Source organism: Pagrus major, chromosome 16, assembly GCF_040436345.1.
Source record: "Pagrus major chromosome 16, Pma_NU_1.0".
Taxonomy (NCBI): Eukaryota; Metazoa; Chordata; class Actinopteri; order Spariformes; family Sparidae; genus Pagrus; species Pagrus major.
Window position 1 is genome coordinate 5,151,812 of NC_133230.1, and position 24,774 is coordinate 5,176,585.

Genomic DNA, 24,774 nt, shown 5'->3' on the forward strand with positions numbered 1-24,774 from the left:
GAAAGAGAGGGAGAGAGAGACAAAGGTTCCCAGCCTGATAGCCCTCCTCATATATCCAGGACACCGCAGCTCTTTTCAGACGCATCTTCAAGTCAAAGCTCCGGAGAGACACCAGCTGTCCGTCAGTCAGTCAGTCAGTCCCGCTGCGCCCTGAACGGTCCTTCCGCAAGGATCCACCGGCGGTGAAAGGACTCCAAGAAAACGCATTTCAAACCACTGAGCAGGGTGAGTAGCCTCATCTTCTCACCTTAAGGACAGTGGAGGTTTCTTGAAAGATTGTGACAATAAGGAAAATTATATGTTGTCGCACTTGTGTGGAAGAATTGGCTGCTCAGAGAGAAAGGAAATCATTTTGGCTAAGAAGAAGAGACGGAAAAAAAAGGTTTAAGTCTGGGAGAAGTGATATTTAGTTTTAGTTTGTTTTATAGATTGAATAAATCATAGTTCACATTCATGTTTCTTTTAGGAGAAATAAGAAAAACAATGTTGTAAAGAGAGGAGCTAGACTAACCTGATTTGTGCGTAATAGAATATTCTAGAAATATTCTGGAGGTAAAGGAGTTCAGATAGACCTGTAAGTTTAATAAAGTCATAAAAAAACACATGTGAGGCCTAAAGAATCACTTAAAGGGGAGAAAAACAAATAAAACATTCAACTATGACTTAATATTTATAGAAATATTTGTAGTTTGTTCCTCAAGATCCATTGATGCTTTCCTAGACTGACCAGGTGCCCGGTGCCAACATGTCATGATTCACACACACAGTGTGCACAGAGCACAAGACACCGCTTGCCCTCCTGGCTGTTGAATAATAGTTAATTGTTGGGATTAAAGAGTGTGTAGCCTGAGGCTAAAGGCTTCATTAGCTGGTATAACAAGTGAGTGACGCAGGAATCTTATAAAGGTTAGTTTCAATAACTCAGATTGTACTCAGAGTTTAAAGGAATATTATGTTTACTGAGAGGATAATCAATCAGATTAGCTGATTAATCTTAAAGGAAAAGTTCACCCTGACAGGAAAACTCTGTCGTTGTCTACTCACCGTCATGCCCACAGAAAGTCAGGTGAAGTTTTGTAGTCGACAAAACATTTCTGGAGCTTCACAGCGAAACAGTGTTGCAGTATTCTCCTAAACAACTGAATTAGATGGGGACTTGTTTCAAAATGTTTTAAAAAAAAGGCTCCATACAGCTCGCTCAGTGTAATCCAAGTCTCTGGAAGACAAGAGAGGCCGCGTTTATTTGAAAAGACATTATTTACACCCTCGATGCACGGTGGAGACGGCGTGTGCGCTAAAGCTAAAATGCTGCAACGCTGTGAAGCTCCAGAAACGAAACTTCACAACTTCCTACTTTCCATCAGGATGAGCAGCATGTCATAGCAGATTATATATTTAAGTCATTTTCTAGCCACGTTTTCTGGTTACAGCTGATCGGGTTTTATTGCTCAGCATGACTTTCTTTCACATAGTCTCGAAGTATGCGTTGACTTAAACAAGAAGTTTTCAGGCTGCTGTGTTGCTGAGGAACTGTTTCTTGGTAAAAGACACTGATTTGAATCTTACTTTTTGTTTATTAAGCATACATTTAAGGTCAATAAACAATCTGGCTACAATTCAACAGAAATAATCAGCCAATTTATGGATTTGTTGATGGATATAAGATTGATTTACGACAACAATGACACTCAATCTATCATTTAAAGTATTTATCAAGCAGAAATGTCAAACATTCACAAGGACCAGTTCCTCAAATGTAAGGATTTGCTACCTTTCTCTGTTTCATCTCATTATAAGTTGAATATCTTTGGGGTTTTGGACCATTGGTTGGTCAAAACAAGGAGTTTGAAGATGTCACTTTGGGTTCTGGAAACTTGTGATGGTATTTCTTTAATTGATTAATGGAAAAAACAGCCAACAGATTAATTGGTAATGAAAATAATCATTGGGGCAGCCCGAGGCTTACATGGGGGATTCCTTCGTCTATCTGTCCAGAGTTATTGAGATGTAAATGAGCGCCGCTGGCCCAGACAGAAGCGAACCGTCCCAGATTGTCACCACCCAGGGAAGCTGCTGAATTCGGGGCTTTTGGCGTGTTTGTGTTTGTGTTTGTGTTAAAGACACAGATCAGACATGCTGACGGCCTGTCTCCTCTCCTCTGTGACACAATCGTCCCTCTGACTTCTTCGCTGTCGGGTGTTCGCGGCTGCAGGGTAACTTCCCTCACTGCCGGGGTGTTTGGTCGTCATGGCAGACGGGGGTCAGAGGTGGTTTGGCAGCTCCAGACGACCCCCTTCTCTCTCTCTCAGGGGGGCAAGAAACCCTCCATTTGCCCTGGAAAAAACAAACAAACACTCTCTCCTCGTGCAACAAAGGCTACATTTTTAGCTCAGTTAAGCAATTAAGCGATGGGGTAGAAGAGGGAGATGATAAGTGTTGGTCCCTCAAGAGGTGTGGTTTTTAAAAAGTACTGTTTAAGATACTGTTTTAGCATGTTACAGGCTGTAATATATGTGATTGTGTTTGCTTTTTTTGGAGTGTAAAATCCACATAATTTCACGTTGTCTGTTTGAGGGCTGCAACTAATTAACCAATTCTTCTCTTTTTCCTTTTTTCTTTCATTTTTTTAAATAAGGACGGGTAGCATGGCGTCATTGTATGATTTAGACACACCAGACCTGAGAATTTGATCTGTAAACAGCTAAAAGACTTGTAGTAACGCAACAGTTATCATATTTTTCATTTAATCTGGCAGTTGTTTTCTCTATTAATCAATTACTTACATACTTTCCTTAGAATGAGCCTTTAATATCTACAGAGGGAACAGCTCCTCTCCGCCATGTTGCACTGCCATGTTTCTACAGTAGCCTAGAAAGGACATTTTGTATGTTTTTTTTTGCGGGAGGTAGGCGAGGGGTATTCAGTTGGTTGCAGTCCGCAGCCTCACTGCTAGATGCCACTAAATCCTACACACTGGACCTTTAAAATGTCCAGGGAATGTTTTGGATTTGGAAAAAAATAGCTGAGAGAAGTAAAAAAAGATGATTTACTCTTCTGTTAACTGTAGGGTTGCAACTCTGTGTTATTCCTGGTTGGTTGGTAGAATAAGAATAAGAAAAATGTCTTTAACAATGCGAGATAGGGCACTTTTTGTTGTTATTTGACATTTTTGTCAATAATGCATGGATCTTGGTGTAAAAATCAGGCATATTTAGGTGTCTGGTATCGATGAATGATTACAATTTGAAGCAGATCCTAGAACCTAGAAGATTTGGAGCGATACAGGGCTATCAATTTTGATACTGGGTTAGTTTTGATTGAATTAAAGGGAACTGTTGGGCCTCGGTGGAGGTATTTACTCTCCTGAGGGCAATTAATCTGCTGACTATTTTCAGGATTAATTGAATAATTAACCACAGGTGGCCCAAAGTGACGTCTTCAAGCTGCACCTTTTGCCCAATCAGCAGCCCAAAACCCAAAGACTCTTCATTTACTGTCATAAATGACGAAGAAAAGCAGCAAGTCGACAAATTTAAGAAGCTGTAACCAGCAAATGTTTCACTTTTTCTGAGAGGATTAATTAATTATCAAATAAATTGGCAATTAACTCACTTTTGATTGACTAACTGATTAATTGACTAACCGTTGTAGCTTTAGTAAACTCATCAGTGTGTGGCTGTTCAGTCTAACCAGAGCTCAGACTGAACATCTCCAACATACAAGGTTTAATCAGCCAGAAACATTACAGATGCGGATCCAGCTGTTGATCGTCTGTTTGTGGCCACAAACCAAACCACAGAACATGCTGTTGCATTTGTCTGACGAGCTGTTTAAAGATTTAAAAAGAAAACCATTGCTACATACACATGATTTATCACTGATTTATATTCTTGGCAACATTTGTAAGAAACGCTGCAGGGCAATGAAACCGTTGTGTACAGACTGTCAGCCAGAACCGAGGCTTTGTTTTTTTTTTATGGTGTTTACTGTTGTTGGATCAGATATGAAGAGGTCTTTACTCTGAAATCTCTTCAGTCCTGCTGTATATTTTGGCCCGTGTCTCTCATCAATTACAGTTTCCGCTCTTGTTATTCTGGCTTATTTCCGGAAAACTTGCTCAATGTGTAATAGCCTCTATTAGTCACAGTGACTAACCATGGATGTCTGGTTTTTTGTTTTTTTTTCTCTCTTCCAGGGAACAATGAAGATGCTGCTGCCTCTGGTAATCCTACAGCTGCTCTTGGCACCAGCGCTCACGGTAAACTCCCACTCAAACGACCGAACAACTGATTAACTGTTTGATAACTGATAAAATCGTGGAAAAATGCCAAAAAATTGCACTGGAGCTTTGAATGGAGTGTGCTTTTTAATTATGTGGACTACTTTCATGGTTTCTCGTCCATTTTAGTTTAAAAATGAGTCTCAAAGTTCGTTCTTGACCTTTAGAACAGCTGCTGTTTCCGAGGCCAAGAATGAATTTGAAACTCAGTGAGATTTGGCAAAGAAAACACGAGTTAATATTGTGTTTTTTACACTGTGATGTCTTATATAAACTGCTGTCTTGTGTCCAGGTGCCCGGTGTGGATCACTGGGACACGTGGGGTCCGTATGGAGAATGCAGCCGCAGCTGTGGCAGCGGCGTGACCATGAGAACCAGGCGCTGCATCACCCACAGGTACGTCTCTTCCTGCCGATATCCATCTATTTTTTAATGCACCTACATGCTCATAAACATGCCTGTGCACATGGACTCACAGTCAGCCTCTCTTTGATAGACTCAGCTCATTGTGAGCTCCTGAATACACACACTGTTTTTTTTTCCCCCTCCGTGAATAAAACTAATTGTGAGGTTCATGGGCACAGACTGTATCTTGATTTTAAAAGAATGCCTTGAAGTCACGAGGACGTGGGCTTGTCTTACATCCAAAGCAGACTTGCAGGGAGGGGCCCTTTAACGTTAAAAGGACCTCTCTTAGCTGGGTGTTGCCCTTTGGCTGCTGAAGAGGATCAGATGAGGAGCGAATATTTCTATCTGCCCTTTTTTTAGGCTGAGAGGACTTCAGAAGTGGTTTTAAAAAAAAAAAATCCTCCTGAGCTGCTCACGTGTTCTGGTTTTTAAAGTATAATTAATCAAGATATGGTTTTCTTCCCATTTTTTTATGCTTCACTTTACATCTTGACTTAACATGGCAGAGTGAGGAGTCATGAAGTCGTGCTTGCTGTTGTTGCCAGCGTTCACTGTAAATATTCTGTTCATAGCTCGTGTTGCTGGAATCCAGCCGGCGTGTTGCCTCATGTAACACATAAAGTCATCTGTACTCGTGAAGTGGGAAGTGACGTGTGTCTTAATTCGGTTTACTGCAAAATGTTCAGATCCTTTACTTCAAAATACTCCATTACAACCTTACTTAAAGGCAGAATGAGTCAATATAGACTCAAAAATAATAATTAATGACCTGCTAGAAGTGTGTGACAGAGACCCTTCCTTCTGCTTGTATTTTTTTTTTATTTTGCTGAGTTTGGGAAGTTTCTGGTCGTCAACCTTTGGGCAGTGGGTGTGCAGCCACCAGCCAAAGACAGCGCTGGCGGGACTCAACTCAAAATCAACTTTTAAAGCTGTAATATAAGACTCCTGCATTATCCTTGAAATGTAGTGAGGTAGAAGTGTCAATAGTCAATAATGATTAAATTTCAAAAGTCATCCATCATTCATCAGCTCTGTTTGCTTTGTTTACTGGCCATAAAGTGTTTGCAAGAACGGAGGTGTGCCTCAGTTATTGACTAACAATTCTGGGGAATTTTGATAAAAAAGCACAAGAAAGATGCCTTCCAGGCAGAACATGTCTGTAATGAGCTGTTTCTTTAACATGTCCAAACAGTTTTTACCTTGTGTGGTATCTTTGTTGCGTTTACGTGACGGCAAACCGTTGGAAAATGCAGTTTTGCACATTAAACATTAGCAGATTTCATGTTAGATGTTGCTCCATACTGATGCAGGTTTCCAACATGTCCGTGCAGTCAGTGAGTCAGACAGTTTGTCAGTGAGTCTGTTTCCCCCTCTTTACCTGAATGATGAATAACAGAGTCCTGCCCTCCACTACATAGTAGGATGAACTCTAGTCATATCTTGCCTGCCAGGTTTGCCAGGATCACACCTTTAAATACTATGATTAGACAGCTGTTGACTCATTGTGTGCTTTACAGGAACTCCCAACGTTACCCGACATCCATTTATAAAAATTTCCTGACCTTCATCCAAAGAACTCGCAGTTTAAATGGTCCGTTTTCATTTTGTGTGATCAATAATTTTGCGTGAAAACCCGTCTCCTTTCCGTCATGTATCATTTTTAAACAGAAAGCACTGTGCGATGTTTATTTTCCACCCCCAGGTGAAAAGTTGAAGGCAGGATATTGTCACTGACTGTTCGGACATGTTTTAGCCTCAGTTCTGGCGCTCTGACAGGAGTACGTCTTGTTTTTAGGCTTAAGGGCAGGTACTTTTGGAGGTGACTTAATCATGAGTTATCAGCATGGCTGGAAGGGAGGGAGGCAAAACAATCTGCTGTCTCACGGTGCACGTCGATGTTTGTGAGAGCTTAAGGCTCAACAGTGATGATGTTGAGGCTTCTCCTCTTGCTGAGAGCTCGATTTTTCTTTTTTTTTTTAAAAGGCGCAGATTAAAGAGGAATGTTACTCAACGTCTGAGCCGAAACTTGTTATTTCTGCACTTGCAGACAGTCTGAGCTGTATATTTGCATACGTGCTCTGCAGCCTCACCTAGTCATTAACTGTTTCTGCATTAAAATAATGACCCATAAACTTTTAACGAAACCCAAGTCAGAAAAGATTCAAAAGGGGATTTTTACTGCACAGATTAAGCTAATGAAAACACATTTTTGTGGTTTTAAAGGGGCACACCCATGATTTTACACATGAATGTCAGTTTGCTTGCCAAGTAAACATGTGAATACAGTTAATAATGTCTTCTGTGGCCAGAGTTGCCAAATCTTGTGAGACAAATAAGCGATCGGGACTTCTGTAATGATGCTGTAATGACGCTTACGACCTGGAAAACATCATCCAGTAATTAAAATGTACAATGACAGAATATGTCAATGTCTATATCTAGTGTGTGTAGCAAGGCAGAAACTAAAAAGGCTGTTAGCAGACAGTGTTAATCAATGCACTAGGGAAAAAAAGTGAACATTATGTGAAAAAATGACGCCATTTGTCAGGTTTTCCCTAACTATCAACCATATTTCTTTTAAAATAAGCTCATGAAAGGAAGCCCGAAGAGACAGACATGACAACTCTGTGGCTCTTCAATAGCTTTCCAAAGTCTGAAAACCCTCTAATGTCCTGAGGGTTTAGATTAAATTACTGAACAAAAAACAACGCCCAGGTTCATAGCTGACTGTTTGTGTATGAGGCTTATTTGACTCAGAAAGATGTAGCTGATAACACGCTACAGATGACTTTTCTTCTTGGTTCAGCTTTGAGAAACTACTTCATCCCTGGGTTCCTACCTAGATTATTCTATCTCCATATCATGTCAAACATCAGGGTTTATCTATAAGAAAATGAGCCAATAGTGTCTCATATTGATGCTTTATTCTCTACATACAGGACTGATGGAGGACACAACTGTGTGGGACCAGAGAAGTCTTACCGCTCCTGCAACATCCAGGTGAACAAACACAGCTGAATAAACTTCTTCAGATCTTTTCTCATCTGCTCCGTATTTTTTATTTTCAGTGTACGGCCTATGAACGTGCTTACACTTTTGATAAATCCATAACCGCTTTCACATGACATTAATCTAACATTAAATTAAATTCTGTTAATACTGTGAGTTGTCGTCTGACCTCTCCGCTGCCTCCCTTCGTTCCATCAGGACTGTCCGGAGGGATCCAAGGATTTCCGTGAGGAGCAGTGCTCCCAGTTTGACGGCACCGTCTTCCAGGGGAAACTCTACAAGTGGCTCCCTTATTACGGAGGTCAGAAGTGAAGTAACAGTAGTCGTATTTCTGGATTTGCAAGGCCACATAATGGACATGAAATGTGGATAATGAATTGCCAAAATGTACTTTTCTTCTAAAATGAAACTGCTCTCCCTCTGACAGCTGAGAACCCCTGTGAGCTGAACTGCATGCCAAGAGGAGAAAACTTTTACTACCGCCACCGCAGGGCTGTGGTCGATGGTACACCCTGCCATCCTGGGCGCAGGGATGTATGTGTGGATGGAGTCTGTAAGGTACGCTGCGCAGAAAATGAACACAGACATGAGATAAGATACGATAAGAGGGGAAAAACTGAACTACGTCTGTTCTTTCTGAAGCTAAATCTACTCTATTAGAATGATAATCTGGGGAATATTTGTCACAAAGCAATCATTTCTCATATCATCACTTAAGAGGGAGAATCATGACCCCTATTTCCTATTATTAATTGTTAGGAATTAGTAATTGCATGTGCACTGTTCTGCTCTCTGTCTGACCCTGAACTCTGCCCTGTAGGTGGCTGCTCAAGTAGGAGTGCTGTGTACTTTACCAAACACTGAGGAGAAGCAAAGAAGTTGATTACTTTGTTTAAAAAGAATAAAACCAATCGCCTCGTCCGTGCTGCAGATTTGATGAAATAGCATCATTAGTGTCCATAAAGTAGATCGTCTCAGAGGTGCAGATGCTGGTTGTGAGCTTCGCTTCATTAATCAGAGTGGACACAGTCAGAGGATTAGTTTCACTATGTAGTAATGTCAAACACTTCTGCTTTCATTCTTTTCTCATCTAATTATCGCAGCAACCTTCTCCTCATGAAACACCTCCCTCTATTTAACCTCTGCCATTGTGTCTTTATCACCTCCTCTGTGGGGAGCAGCTGTCCAGAGTCCACTCCGCTCTCGGGTCTTATTTTTGAACCTCATTGTTTGTTTATGTATTTAATTTTCAGCTTCAGCAGAGTTTTGTTGGTGTTATGATTGCTACTTTCACAGACACGTCGTGTCCCCGCAGATGTAGCCGTCCGTTACACCTTGTTAAATGTTAAATCAGGTCTTGTATCGGTTTGGCCCCCTGAAGTGGCGTTTTGGTTTGGCCCCTGAACCGGCTATTCTGTGATTGGACTTTTTTGAGGGTTTTGTGCTGTAATGTTTATATTTCTGTCAATGGGATAACATTGGGACGTGAAAGCAGTGATGGAAGAAGTAGCCTACTCATATCTATTACTGAAAGAATCCCAGAAACCCTGATCTCAATGCTATGAAAGTAAAACACTTGGTTGTATTGATAAGTAGGCAGGTTTAGTTCCTGATCGAGCAGAAAAAATGCTGGTTTTGAATCGTCTCAAGTCCTGGTGGAACCAATCTACAATGTGCAATCAGTATTTATTTCAGAATGATAAGTTAAAGCAAAAAAAGCTGTCTGTTGCCAGTAAAAGTAGCAATACCGCTCAAATCTACCTCCCCACTTGTTCCTTTTTCAGCGTCTGGGCTGTGACAACATGTTGGAGTCTCCACAGCAGGAAGACCCCTGCCTGCAGTGTGGGGGTAATGGACAGACCTGCCACCGAGTCCAGAACAGCTTCTCTGTCCGCGACCTGCCAACTGGTACGCTGCGTGTTTCCAATCATCACGTTTGTCACACCAGCAGAGTTCCCTTCACAGAGGGACCAGACAGATAAAGAAACGTTTGAAAGATGTTTGCAGCATTCTGTAGTTATGTCTCATTTTATTTATCTCAGGCTACAACCAGATGTTCATCATCCCAGTTGGAGCCACCACCATCAGCATCAGAGAGACTGTGGCCACACGTAACTACATTGGTGAGTGTTTGACTTTTTAGAAAACACAGAAATAGTTATAATTCTCTTGTATGTTCACATGTATTCTGTGCATACAATGACTATAACCTCTCTTCCAGCTATCAAGAACCTGCGTGGTGAGTACTACCTCAATGGCCACTGGGTAATTGATTTCTCCAGGGCGACACCCGTTGCTGGAACCATGCTGTACTACCAGCGAGGCGCTGAGGGCGACAACGTCCCTGAAACCATCATCGGCCGCGGCCCCACCACTGAACCCCTCGTTGTTGAGGTAAAATTGTACATACTGTCTGTCGCTCACTGTTTTGTTCACTCCCACTACTCAAATACCATCGTTTTCACCCATAACAGGCAACTGAAAGGTTATTGGGTCATTAAAATCAAAAGGATTCATCGTTTCGGGCACATGACGTTAAGTTATCATGGACAAAAGTTGTGATCAAGGAGAATTTTTCATGGCTTTAGATGAAAGGTTGAGGAGTCAGGAAAACCAGGAATCTGGCCTTCAGTTGGTTTGGACCACTGGAACGACTGATCTCAATCTTTGTGAATGAAGTTTAACATTTCTGTACACCCCTCTCCTCTCAGCTGATCAGCCAGGAGCCAAACCAAGGAGTGCAGTATGAATATTATCTCCCTAATGGACGCTCCAGAGAGGGCTACTACTGGAGTTATGGATCGTGGTCTGCCTGCAGCAGGGAGTGTGGATCAGGTCAGGAGTCTTGCACTTAAACATTCAAACAACTGTAGGTGTTTAAGGATTTTTTTCAAAATTAAGTCAATCTGTTCCCTCTTCAGGCTACCAGTCCCGTTTGGTCTTCTGCACCATCGATAACGAGTCGTACCCCGACTATCTCTGTGCATCTCTGCCGAGGCCACAGACCAACCGTACATGCAACCCACATCCATGCCCACAGACCCGCAGGTAAGCCATAGTCATGTTATTCTGATAAAATGTGACATTGAAGTAAACTTTCTCAGAACTTTCTGAGGACAAAAGCAGCCAGAGTTCATTTTTGTTCCACTGAAAGTGAATGGGGCTTTTTTCTGACTGTTGTTGGTGTATCATGACTGTCTGAAAGGATGGCGTACCTGTATCCACCCAAGTTGTGGAGATCCTCAGAAAGACCCAGAGCCTATGTGTTCAGGTAACCCAGGATCTGTGGTCGTAGTGAAGTCTTAGGTAGCTGCAAACACAGGGGGAGATCTGAATCATCAAGTCATGATTTTCTCTATTTGCTGTTTTCCTTTTCTTAGCTACTAGCCTCTTAAAAATGCCAAAGACATGTAATAGATGTCCGTCACAAACTCTCCCCCTTCAGATGTGTTTGACTGTAGCATCTGTGTTTAGCGCCAAAGTCTGTTCCCTCATGTGAGGTGAGAACGAAGGCGTGGGGCAACTGTCCAGCTCAGAGATCTCCCTTTCAACCATTTAATGATCCCCATTCATCTTGGACACACTTAACGTCTCTCTCCAGGGAGACCAGGTGGTGATTTGGTGCCAGATCTTTAACCTCCCAACCTGTGGCCTCTGTGCCCGATCCCTGAGCTGGGCTGCTGCCTGATAGCTTTAGCAAAACTGTAAACACTCTCTGTCCCTGTGTGTTAGTGTAGCCGTAGTGTTGTGAGGTGTTCGCAGGTCAAAGGTCGTCATGCAGGGGGGGTGTTGGGGATTGTGTACATCTGAATGGGACACAGCAGCAGCGGCGTGGTAGTAAAGAGCCGGGGCTTCAGTCAGTGACTCTCTGGTATTTCCTGCTTCTTTTCTTTGATGCTGCTGCTGCTCAGAAACCTGAGATGTTTATGAAGCTCGGGTGACGCTTAGTGCACCCTCATTATCCCTCAATTGAAAGATACACTGCATGAACGACCGGAGACATGTGTGCTAAAGTTCAGAGATTTGGGGGATAAAGATTGCCAGTTATAGTGTTTGTTTTCTTCTAGTAATCAGTGTCTGTTCACAATAACCAGGAGGTGAGATATACTCACTGTCTTGTAGCTGGAAGTCACTTTTTGGTTTGTAGAGTGCAGTCTCCAAAGAGGAAGTGCTGTTTTTAAAAGAATCATGCGTCTAGTAGTTTAGTAGTTTTTGTCTTAGTAGCTGTGTTGTTAAAGCAATGCATCCTTTTCTACATGTGCATTTTATTTGAGGGGTTTCATTCCACAATTCTGATCAGAACTAAAGTTTATTCGAGAAATATAGAAGATTGATGTTTAAATTCTGCAGAAACCATCAGTCAAGTTATCGATTTGTTGATGGATGTAAAATAAATCGACTCAATTTTCAAAAATTATCTGGTTACAGCTTCTCATATGTTAGGATTTGCTGCTTTTTTATGTTTTGGAGTTATTGTTTATTAATTTAACATTCAGTTTTGGACAAAAGCAACCAATCTGTCAATCTGGGAATTAGAGATGGATGTTGTTTATTAATATTTCTTACTCCTGGGTGTGACTGGTTGTGGTCAGAAGTCAGCCCAGATAAGATTTACCCGGGTAAATGCTGACTTGTCTTTGCTCTAAATGTCCCAGATTTTAAAAATATCATATTTGCTTCTCAGAAACAAAATCTGAATAAAAGCTGCACTTTTTTGGAATGAAACTCTTCATGTTTTCTCTACCACGTTACAACATCTCCTGACTTGTGTTTCCTCCCGGTGGGTTTCCCAGCTGGAGAACCGGTGAGTGGAACGCCTGCTCAGTTACCTGCGGTGGCGGCTCTCAGGTACGCAAAGTGGAGTGCATCTCCAATGATGCTGCAGGCCCCCGCGTGGTGGAGGATGCCACTTGTGCCGCCTACGCCGAGGCACCACCTTCTCTGCAGACCTGCAACATGCAAAAGTGTGCCGAGTATCGTGCGAGCAGATGGAGCGCGGTGAGTGGACTGTTATTTACTAGTTACTGTGCAGATTGCATCCTGTGGCCAAAGTAGTGTGTTTTTAAACTAATTTATTGTATACAATCACTAATTTGTGATTATCAGAAAAAGGCTGAATATCGAACTCTCTATACAGACATACATGTACACGATCTGTGTTTTAAAATCTGTGCTGTGTGCAGTGCTCAGTGACCTGCGGTTCAGGTCAACAGACCAGGGAAATCACCTGCATTGGTTCAGGAGGAATGAGGCTGGAGGAAACATCCTGCAGCACTCTGCTCCGCCCGCTCGCAGCTCGACCCTGTGAGATGGCGGCCTGCCCGAGGACGATCAGCTGGCACGTTGGAGAGTGGGGCCTGGTGAGAACAGCGAAGACACAAACAATGCAGGGACACTTAGTGTGGCTGAATGTGAAATCATGCCATCCTGACGGTTATAATCTCTCTCTGCGTTTTCCTCCAGTGCTCTAGGAGCTGTGGATCCGGCTCAAGAGACCGACAGGTGATCTGCTCGGACCAGGACAGGAACCTGTACCCTGTGGAGCACTGTAACGCCAACCCCAAACCCTCCACAGTGGAGCGCTGCAACACCCAGCCCTGCTACAGCCCACAGGGTGAGAATAAACTAAACCACCTTGTAAATTAAACCTGCATCCCTTTTGATTAACTGCCTCATTAAACAGCTTCCTAATGAGTTCATGGTGTCAATCTTTAGTTTCAAGTCTTCTTTAACACAGCATGATGTTCATTTAGTAAATTAATGGTCCCATTTAGATTAAAATTGACGATTGCCTTGGGATTAACAAGTTGTGCTCATTGGTTTGTTGTTGCTGGTCTCGTGCAGTGGTGCCCAGCATTCAGGACCCACGAGGACACGACAACACACAGACTGGTTTCCAGCCCTACGTGCCCGACCACGCAACAGGTTTGACTCCATCTCGAAGTTTATTACACAGACGGTACTGAGGATGTTGCGTGTGTAAGGTGATAGACACACAGTTTAAGCCAGTAGAATGTCAAGAATACTGAAATGAATCACAGAGCAATAACACAACACACATTTCGACCCACAAGAAGCTGTCCTTTGTCAGTGGGACTTTTTTCGTACCTCTATGTGTCTTTGCTAGCACATAGTCTTTGCCTTGCTGTTTTTACTTTTGCTAACTCTTCTTGACCTTATCTTTCCGTGAGCTCTTTTTTTTGCTAGCTTGCCTTTTCTTTGTATTTTCTTGCTCTTTGTCTTTTTTGCTGACTCATTTCTGCTAGCTCATTTTTTTTTTCCAGCTCTTTTGATGTGTTCGGAGCACCAGTCAGAAAAAGCAACGGGCCACAAGTCATTTTCAATAAAAGCCAGCAATATGAAACCACAAGTCACAACTGACAGTTGTCACCGTGTGGTGGGTGTGATGCTCTAAACGTTGTCCTGACCTCAACTTTTAACAGCTGTTTTTGCTAGCTCATTGTGTTTTTGACTGGCACTTACTCTTTGGCTTGCTGTCTTTTTCTGCTACCTCTTTTTTTGTTAGCGCCTTGCTCATTCTTTAAGTCATTACAAAAGCCCTTCATTGAAAATTTATATAACTCACTCTCTGGAAAGAGCTACTGAGCAGTTTAGACCAACATCTTAAACTTAACTGGTAAATAATAAATAAGTAACTTGATATTTTTCTTAACAAAACAGACTGTAGGTGTGATGGCACCCTAATAATTGCCCCCTCCAGCTCCCCTGCACCTCCTCCTCTCTGCTGATATAACTCCTGTCACTTTGTGCCCATCAGCCCCTCCTTTTTCCCCATCCAGCCCCTGTCCCAGCACTAATTATCCAGGCCTGATTGACATGTTTTCAGGGGTCCATGGACACTGTCAGCCTGATTAAAATATTTCCGAAGCACTGAAGTGTGCAAGTGCTGGCTGTGGTGTTTTTTTGGCATGTTCTGGCATTCTGCAGCACCGACACAGTGTTCAGGAATGTCAAGTTTGAGGTCTGATCACAGGAACCACTTGTCCCAATTCATTCTCCGTTGTTCCCTGCTTCAGCCTCCAGTGAGGGCTGCGTGGCCTCGAGCACACTAGTTTAGGCTCTATTATAAATTTCTAAAGCAACGTGTGAACTCCTTTATTGCTTTGTGTTGTCTATTTAAACACCATGAACTGTGGGGGTCTAGCCTACATGTGTGAACTGTCCCCCCACTTGGCTTCATCTCAGTCCGCAGGCCTGAGACCGATCTGACCCAGACCAACACAGTCCACGACCCTCACGGCTCCGCCCCGGCCCTCCACTGCAGCCAGTCCTATTATGGCTGCTGCCCCGATGGACGCACTTCAGCTGGGGGCCCTCAGGGTCTGGGCTGCCCGTATGCCGCAGCTCCCACTGCTGTCCAGCCATCCTGCATTCAGACCAGGTATCCAGCTCCATCCTGTCATTACCCTGTGGTTGAGGTTACATATGGAGTCTGTTTAAGAGCTTTTGTCTGGGTGTCACTTTTATAACTGCACCCTAACCAGAGATTGTTTGGGATTACGCATGACCGCCATAACTACCATTAAGTGACCACAGCGTAGTTAAGGGTTTCTTAGAAATGACAGAGTTGCACATTTTTGTTATTTTTGGCTCAAACTTTCTGTACAAAGTGTTTTATTGTTTGTATCTACTCACTTTTTGTTCTTGTCTGTCAGTTATGGCTGCTGCAGGGACGGATTGACGGCTGCTCAGGGCCCCAACAAGGAGGGCTGCGTGGAGTTTGTGGCCCCTGCACCCACCGTAAGCAAACATAATGAAATTCTATACATAGTGAAGAAGAGATCGACCATAATAAAGATGTTTGATAGTGTGAGGTATCGTCTGTCAAGAATGAAACGTTAGAAAACAGTAGCATCTCTTGATATCGATGCCTTCTCAGTCTTCTTGCCTGTTTCTTCTCATTGTTCACCTCATGTTTCCACAGGCTGCTCCTTCTCTTCCCACTGAGAATGCCGTGCAGTGCCGTAGAACCACATACGGGTGCTGCTACGACCGCACATCAGTTGCAGGAGGACCCAACGGCGAAGGCTGCCCCAACCCACCCAACCACAGTAAACAACCAACACATTATTACAAGTTGATGTCTGGTTTTGTGTTCCCGCTTTTTCCGAAATTCACATGTGGATCCGTCCAGTGCAAACACAATCTGAGACGCTCCATTGCCAGTGATTGAAGGGTTTGCTCACAGGATTTATTGTAAGCATGGGAAAATATGCAGCTTTGACTTTTCCTGTCCAAATATCTCCAGTTTATCCAGCCCTGCTCCAATCTTCGAACTTAATGATGCGATCAGTATGAATCCGGTTTTCTGTTTTTTCGCTTTAAGTCTTCGGGGGTTGTAGTCTTGGTCAAAGATGTGGCACTTAGAGAGAACTGTCAATGAGTCAAAATAAATAAAATTTTCCTCTGAAAAGGTTTCGATGCTCAGATACAATAGAGATAGAGAAGAATTCAAGTTCATTAATGACCTTAAAGATACAATATGTAACATTTCTGCATACAGAATACAGTTGAAAAGCACAGGAAAAGCTACATTTTCCTAGCTTGTAGACTTCATGTTGGTAACCTCGCCCCTTCTGTTTCTCTGCTGCAGTTGAGCGCTCCATTTGCTCCCTGCCTCGCGCTGCCGGCTCCTGCAGCGACTGGATAACCCGCTACCACTTCGACGTCGTCACCTCCAAGTGCATGCACTTCTGGTACGGAGGTTGCCACGGTAACAGCAACAACTTCATGACCCGCGCCGAGTGCCAGAGGGCGTGTCCGTCTCCTGTGGCGAGCCAGCCGGTCCCGGGGCCAGTCGCTCCTGCTGGAGGTCCCGCTCCTAGAAGAGAGCCTACCCCTGCAAGGACCCCATCTGGAGCAGGCACCGCATCTGGAGGAGGAGCTGGAGCAGGTGGATCCACGTCTGGAGGGTCAACAGGTGGAGGCTCACGCAACATGGGGAGGATTTTCACCGTGCAGGGAGGCTCGACCGGCAGCACCGGCAGACAGGCCTCAAGCGCCGCCACACATGCCCACAGAGCTAGAATCCAGCAGCGCCCTCGACGGCCTTCCCATGGTACTGCTGCCCAGCACACCGGTCCAGCAGCGAGGTAAGACCCTGAAGACCCAGGGAGCACGACGAAAAGCTCAGTCCCTGCCCCGTTAACAGCCTTCCTACCCCTGCTGAAGGAGCCCCAATGAGGAGGGGCAAAGAGTGAGCTGAAGGAGATTGAAACACCGTCCACAGACAAATCATGCGCATCAGTCATTTACCCAAAAATATGATGATGATGTTGTTAAAGTTCTTTATCATGGTGTCACGAGTTTATATAAACCACATCCAGAGTTAAGAACAGTAATTTTCAATAACACACCAAACATTTTAAAAATGAAGGATACCAGTTCTGATTTTTAATATCCTCAGTGAAATGTATCAGTTACTAATGAAGCATCTGTAAATGTAAAATGGAAGAGAAACAGAAGTGAAGACTGAATAAAGTAGCACACATACGTCTTGCAGACATCCGCGCGAGTGACGCTGGATAAACGTTTGCTAATCGGGAAGACGTTGGCGAGACGTCGACCAAATGCCGACGCCTCACCGACGCCTTCCCTATTAGCAAACGCTCCACATGCTACGTCTTTCCAATGTCGCTTTTATTCTCCAAGTCTCCAAGACGTATGTGTGCTATCTTGGAGTCAACCTTGCCTTCTTTTCTAAGCTTTTCAGACAAAATTAGCTTACTTAACAAGGAACTCAACACCTCCTGAAAATCTTGTTTTCGCTGACCTCTGGTGGTTCATCTCCTCACATTGCTGCAGTGATGTAGAAGAGTGCTTTGGGTGTAGCAGCTGTGGTGTAGAACCAGAGAGGGCAGTTAAACAGGCTGGTGTTGAGTTACTTTTAAAGGCATCGTATTAATAAACATTTCTGCTTTTAATTGTCTTTATTTACAACAAAGTATTTCACGTGTTTTGCTTTATTTTATGCAAACCTGCTGTTTTCATTGTTGTGGTGCTAATATAATCCAAACCCTTGCTTTGTAAAACACACCACAGCTACGCTACTGTACTTCTAACTCCACAGACTCTCACGCTTGCAGCAAGTAGCGGCACCTCATTTTCTGTCTTTAACCTCAATAAAAGAGGCTCTGGAGAAGTTTACAACCTCACAGCGACCCTAAATGGACAGCTCTTCTGTTTAATGCTTCTGGGACTTTTCACTGTCTGTGTCAGAGTTAAACGTTAGTCGTCTCGTGCTTTTGTTTTGTGCCTGCTGTCTCACCGTGTTAGTCGCCACCACCTTCGGGGCTTTGTGTTGTCACCGTGATGTCACTAGATCAAACTAATAAAGGTTCTGCTGTGATGCTTCATCTGTCTTTTGTGTGTGTGTGTTTAGTCACTAAACCTCCTTCCTCACCTTATATTTGTGTAGTTGTGTGTGTTAGCTACGTCACAGGTTTTAGGGGGACACTGCTTCATGCTGGGAAATTTGGGTTTTTAAAAATCGTCCTTTGTCTGTTTGTGTGTTAACATCACTGTTGATTTTTAACGCACATCATTTGTTGTTTTGTGGGTGAAGGGTTCATCGTCTCGTCACTCTCTTCATGTTGCATGGGCCATTTGTGTGCCAAAGCTGGGTTTCTCCTCTGTCTCTTCTGTCTGAGCTCTCTCTGAAGCCAGGTTGTGGGCAATCTTTATGCTTGCTTTGGTGACTACTAATCAGAGTACCAACAGTAGAGCATAAAGTGACTCTTTCACTCTCTTCCTCCCTTCTCTTTCTTTTGATTTTCCAACTTTCTCCTGATCATCCTTCCCTCTTTTCTGCCTTTCCTTCCTTCTGTCCTTGTCTCCCCCTCCTGTGTCCTCAGTTTGACCCTGGGAGGAGTGACCATCGATAAGAGTGACCCCTCTCAAGTGGAGGCTTTAGTTGGACAGACGGTCGTGCTGCCCTGCAGAGTCAGCCCGCCGCCGTCCTCCACCGTCATCGTCGATTGGAGAAGAGATGGCGTCCCTCTGTCTACTCGCAGGTCAGCAGAAACACACACTCGATGATTTCATATACATTTAATTTTGATCTCTGTCAGTGTTTGTGATCACTCTCTACCTCTTTATTTTCTTCAGGCATCACCAGCAGCCCAATGGTTCCCTGTTGGTCGGTCCTCTCACTAAGCTGGACTCCGGTTGGTTCTTGTGTGTGGCTACTCGTGAACGGGAGAGAGACCACCGCTACATTTACCTGTCTGTCACAGGTAAGGCAGCAGCATCTGCATGATCATGAAACGGTCTGCTACCATAATAACATCCCCATCAGCCTCAGCTGCACTTGTTTAGTGCTGATTAGAAAATGTTTGCATGCTAACACGCTATGGTGATCACATACCTGTTAAACATCAGGATGTTAGCATGCTGATGTTAGCGTTTAGCTCAAAGCACCACTGTGCGGTAGTGTCTTTTACTTGTTATTTCCAAATTCGTGCTTGTTTTTTTAATGAGCAAAGAATATTTTGTCATTATTGAAAGAAACAGACTTTTTCGACATCTACTGTATCTACAAATCCAAATCATGCATCGACGTACAATAAACAGAGTGTAGATCTGCCGGTTAACTCCACATTGTATATATGTTTCAAGATCAGCACTTCTGAGAAAACCTTTCACCCCTTGTGCATCCGGCTAATTGGGGCCAGATTCGGTCAAAACCTTAATTTGACCGACTTTAACCCCAATTAGCCTGTCTCGGTCGAGTTGAAGCCCTGATGTCATAGATGATGTCAGAGGTTGTGTCACAACACGCTGACCTCGAGAAGTCAGCTGGTCTTTACGCATGATAGGTTAATGTGACGTTATGTGAGTGAATGACAGGAGCGTTCGTACAATCGTGTGTGTGTCTCACAGAGGGATCGTCTCCGCTGCCTCCTACCTCACTGCCCAGAGATGGACCTTTCCCTCGGTAAGAACAAGTCCTTACTCTCCATAAACATAAAGCTTTCTGCCATGAAGATCAGAAATTGAGGATTGTGGATACAAAACACCCAAAGCCATGGACAAAATCAAATTCCTGTAACTTCTCTCAGGTTCAGTATCGAGCGGTCAGGCTCATCTTCGGTGGAAATGCGATCGGGACAAACAGCCAGACTTCCCTGCAGGATCGTCCCTCCCTCAGCTCTTCAGTCTGTCAACATTCAGTGGACTAAAGATGGACAGCCCGTCAGTGACTCCAGGTAATCACCATACTGCTCTACTGATTCACTCACAGTATATCTGATTTTGGAGGAAGTGTCAAAGTCTTGAAAAACCAATTAAGCTGTAATAAATGCCCACTAACTGCAATTTACTCTTGTGGGGCTTCAATTAAATGACATAATATAGTAATTCCAACAATTGCAAATCAGATTTTCAATACAATTATAATCCTTGAAGATCCCCTACAAACACGTTTAAGACATATAAAATACACTGAACAATGATATAATAATGTTTCTTTCATTCATGAAATTATATCAGACATGTGACTCAAGTCTCTGCTGTGTTGCAGGTACACGCAGCACACAGACGGCACGCTGATCGTCGGCCCTCTGAAGTCTGAGGACTCTGGCGTTTACACCTGCACGGCCTCCAACCAGCAGCAGCTGGAGCAGAAACAGCTGCAGCTCAGAGTCCAGAGTGAGTTTTATTCATGTCTTTAACACCATTCAATATGAATGCAACAGACTTCTATCGTTGTTGTAATTTCACTCAAGCACCAGCAGAGGTCAGCATATCTGAGTGTGATTACAATACACTGTGTTAGAGCTGCTGTTTCTCTAGGTTTAAAAAGAATCACCGTCTCATTCTGTTTTTATCGTCCAGCGGACCTGAAGATCACCACAGCTCCCAATAACATCCAGGTGTCTGAGGGCAGCACAGCTCAGCTCCCCTGTGTGGTGTCAGGAGACAACGTCAATATAGGCTGGTCCAGGTAGGAGCTCTCGTTATTAGGCTCAAGTGTCTGTATCCTGTTGGACCTGATGATGAAGTGATGCCTCATTTTGGGCCCTACAATAATCAACAGGCCTTTTGTCACCCACAATAAAACAAAGTAGATAGGAAGTAATCTATCTTGTCTTCTGTGAGCTAATTAAAAAAAAGAAAATGCCTTATAAGAAGATTATAAAATAAAATCAAACACCACTCTGGGGTTTTACATACACAAATGTGATTTTTATACAGTAGAAGAATTTTTTTTCTTCAGTTGAGGTGACAGATTTTTGTAAATGGGGCCCTTAAATGTTAAATCTGTAAGAAATTAAAGCCTCTATCAACTAGCAGGAGTAAAACAAGGTGCACCGAGATCATCAGCCTTGAACTGGATGTCCACTTTCTTCTCCTCTCTTACGACAGAAACGGTGTCCCGGTGCGTCCAGACGGTCGTAAAATCCTGCTGTCTTCTGACGGCAGCCTGATCCTGAACAACGTGAAGCCTTCAGATGAGGGCACTTACACCTGTAACGCTTACACCGGCATCTACTCTGTGAGCGCCACAGCTGAAGTCAGAGTCACTAAAGACACACAACAAGGTGAGAACAAGACATGACAAACTGTCTGTCCCAGATTAACCAGGTGGAATCCAGGAGAAAATAACAAGTTTACTTTGTTTCACCATTATCATCTTTTGTCTGAAGGACTTTACAAAGTTCTGTGTGTTGTACTGATTTCCTGCAAAACACTGTGTCTTTCTGCTGTTGCAGGTGTCGATGTGCCGCCAGAATGCGTCGACCAGCCTGAGCTCGCCAACTGCGAGCTGATAGTTTACGCCCGGCTCTGCTCCAACTCGTACTACTCCAGTTTCTGCTGTGCCAGCTGTACCAGGCATTCGCAGAAGAACGACAGGTTCGGTCGGCTAGGCTGAAGCCGAGGAGGGGTGTTACAAACTCTGGGATGGGTGGGGGAGAGGGGACGGGAGGGGGAGAAGCCGTTTTGGAGGACTGAATTTTGAAAAAAACCTTCCAACACTGAACTGCATTTTGCCAAAATGAGTTAAAAAAGCACAAATCTGACCAGTTCAAGAACACATCGATAAAAAGGGACTGATACTGTAGATGTAGATGCTGTGAACCAGGAGTTTGCAGGTTGTGAACACTTTTTGTTCAGGGAGTCTGTTTGTACACTGCTGCATTAAAACACTGAAACATTGAATAGAGGCCTTAAAGTTAAAGTCTGTTGAATGTTACGAAGCTAAATAATCACATCTTTGAAATAAGTTATTTACTCACTGGACCTCCTGCACATGTTCTCTGTTTTCTAGAGGATTATGATGATTTTACTTTCCGCCCATTAAATCCAGTAAACCCCTCCACGTGAAATGATTCCATCACTGCTGTACTTGTTGTGACCACTGCTCTTTTTTTTAATCTATATTTTGGCATTTCACGGATAAAAGTTTGTATTTTTCTCTTTGCATTGTTTATTTTTATGTAATTATTTGATAATAAAATCATATTTTGATTAAAAAAAAGCTTCTAGTTTTTGAATAAGTTGCTCCTGCAGGACTTGTTTTATCAGTTTGAACCACAGGAGGTCGCTCAACATGACGAATGAAGACTCAGCTTAGCCGCTTCATACTGAACTTCTCTGTAAATCGTTCCTGAAATGTGTTGACTGATGAAGATTAATCAATGATATCTCTTAGATTTCATGACTTACATGTTTCCTACTTTATTATAGCAACACCAGGCTGGCATTTTACTGTTTGAATGAACAACCACAACCACAGTCATGGTTGCTGTAGCTGTGCGTTTATTTCTCTTTTCCAACTTAAAACCAGTCAGATTCCTTGTATGTGTCGGCCACACATAGTTGTCGAATATACTGATTTAGTTTTTTTTGTAAAAGTAACTGTGATCATGAAGGTTTGAAGATGAACTTTATTCTTAGTTGTTAAATATCAGAGGAAGTTTGAGTTTTGATGATTTGACAGCCCTGATCTGACATCAGGTCATTGTAGTCTGACTGTTACTTCTGTAATTAGGTTTTTTTCATCAAGGACATCAACTTTTGCTCACTGTCACACTGTCATGAATCACGGGGACACCTAAAAAGAGCAGAGCCGTCGTTGATGCTATAAGTGACACTTGTGCATGCTTTAGAAATGTTTCTCTTTTTGTCCCAGTGTTTAATATCAGTGAAATAAGACCTTTTTTCATGATAAAGAAATACATTCGACTTAAGTAATAAAACAAAAATAAATAAATAACATTCAAAAGCCAGCAAAAGCACATTAAAATGTTTAGAAAGATTCAATGAAAGCTGTCGAGGATTTCTGATTCATCCTGGAGTCTGTATGTTCTTATCCTGCTCCAATACAAAACTCCCATATGAAAATCTCAGATTTATAAGACAGCGTTTAACGTATTGCAGGTTGCATATTATGCTTTGTTTCTATGTTAGGTGACATGGTTTAAGAAAAATAATGTGCACTATTTCGTACTCCACACAGTCCTGTTAATAAACGTAGATTGATAATGTTATAGATCATTTTTGTAGGTGGTGGAGGTGTTTTTAATTTCAGTTCAGAACCAGTTTGCAGTTTGGCACATGAAACTGCAGAGAGTGATAAATGCTGTTTTGTGTTACGTAACAACCAGAGATGAAAACAACAGCTTACAAATTTACCATCAGGGTTTGCAGGAGGAGATATTATTACCATGTTCGCAGATGCTTGACACTACATGTTTCTGTTGCGGTCTCACCGACTGTGTTTCCTGTTTATGTGGCTGCAGCGAGCACAAACATGTTTTTTGAGGGAAACAAATGTAGAAAGTAGAACATGTTTTTCTTCAGTTTGAGTCCCTCTGGAGTCAAAAATACATTTAAAAATTCAAAAATGAGTTTGATGTAGCAGTGGTGGAAAGTAACTAAGTACATTTATTCAAGTATTTAGTATTTATTAACCCTTTACAAAGAATTATAAACATCAGTTGCAACTTTGCAAAAACTATTGATTAATAAATGGTTTATAAAGCATTTCATTGTTTGTTAACTAACGTTTAATAACTACAAATTTACCAGCCGTTGTGTGAGCTATTACACACATTCATGTTCATTGTGAAATGTAAAAAGCTTTTATTCATCTGTGCAAAATGTAAAAACTAGATGTGACTTCAATAGACCCATTTCAAAAAGGTCAAATGAGTTCTTCAGTTGACACAGAAACTGAAGTGTTAGCAGCTGTTTGCTCAGAGATGTGCAGTGCGGGGTTGTTGGGTGCAGAGATGCAGGTGTGAGCCGGAGGCTGCGGTGAAGAGGAAGGTTGCACCTTCATCATTTCTCAGCACAGAGAGCGATCTGCAGGCTGCTGTGTGACCACATCCTCTCCTCCGCCGCCGCTCTCTGCTCCTCTGCAGGGTTTCAAACCCTCGCCAACAACAGCTTCGACCTTCTTCTGTGCACAGATGAGACGGTTGATTTCCTGTTGTTGTGCGGCAGACTCACTCACACTCTCACATTTACTTTCCTACTCACAAAAGATAACTTCTTTATTCATGAAGGGAATATAAACTGTCATAAGCTTCTTTCATTTGTGCAAAATGGAAAGACTAGATATGACTTGATATGAAAAACAACGCATGAAAGGTCAAATGAGTTATTAAAAGGAATTTTAAAATACAGATTAGTCGACGGAATTTAATTTAAATGAAATGTCACTTTAGTCATCGCTCAGTTTGATCAGTGGAAAAAATTCTTAAGACTCAAATGAACCAGTTTATCTGATCAACAAACTGCATGTGGGTGAAAAATAGTTCCTTTCTCAGAAAACAGGCAGATAGGTGAGCTGCTAAAAATACCTCCTGAGATAAGACGTGGGGTAACTGCAGCATGTTATCAGCTCTGTTGGCACCAATTTATAGCAACTGACGAGTGACAGCTATCTGTCGAATTCTTTCTAAATTTAATCGACCATTATGTCATAAACTGTGCCTGATATGGAGATCAACACATGCCCTTTTCTGGTGTTTATATACACTGAATTTAAATAAAGTTTGACTGTCTGGAGACATCAAACTCACTGAGGACAAACTTTTACAGGGTAAAGA

General features: G+C 42.8%; 1 protein-coding gene across 1 annotated transcript; it reads left to right on the forward strand.

The window, feature by feature from the left end:
• The first annotated feature begins 143 nt into the window (after positions 1 to 143).
• On the forward strand, positions 144 to 22,155 carry paplna (papilin a, proteoglycan-like sulfated glycoprotein). Its single transcript, XM_073483979.1, has 27 exons — positions 144 to 225; positions 4,196 to 4,258; positions 4,572 to 4,675; positions 7,627 to 7,687; positions 7,895 to 7,997; positions 8,124 to 8,254; positions 9,481 to 9,604; positions 9,739 to 9,819; positions 9,918 to 10,090; positions 10,408 to 10,531; positions 10,618 to 10,744; positions 12,490 to 12,694; positions 12,880 to 13,056; positions 13,160 to 13,310; positions 13,541 to 13,621; positions 14,903 to 15,098; positions 15,373 to 15,457; positions 15,642 to 15,768; positions 16,311 to 16,809; positions 18,571 to 18,729; positions 18,824 to 18,951; positions 19,598 to 19,652; positions 19,777 to 19,923; positions 20,238 to 20,365; positions 20,552 to 20,660; positions 21,083 to 21,258; positions 21,430 to 22,155. The coding sequence occupies exons 2-27, from the start codon at positions 4,202 to 4,204 to the stop codon at positions 21,588 to 21,590; spliced, it is 3,669 nt and encodes a 1,222-aa protein (XP_073340080.1). The 5' UTR covers positions 144 to 225; positions 4,196 to 4,201; the 3' UTR covers positions 21,591 to 22,155.
• Positions 22,156 to 24,774: the final 2,619 nt, after the last annotated feature.

What these genes read in the sequence shown, in the direction of transcription:
- paplna (XM_073483979.1), top strand. Translation starts at nt 4,202, where the DNA reads ATGAAGATGCTGCTGCCTCTGGTAATCCTACAGCTGCTCTTGGCACCA. An exon ending in AGGCGCTGCATCACCCACAG is followed by an intron (nt 4,676 to 7,626) that starts GTACGTCTCTTC and finishes CTCTACATACAG; the next exon opens with GACTGATGGAGGACACAACT. An exon ending in GGCCACACGTAACTACATTG is followed by an intron (nt 9,820 to 9,917) that starts GTGAGTGTTTGA and finishes CCTCTCTTCCAG; the next exon opens with CTATCAAGAACCTGCGTGGT.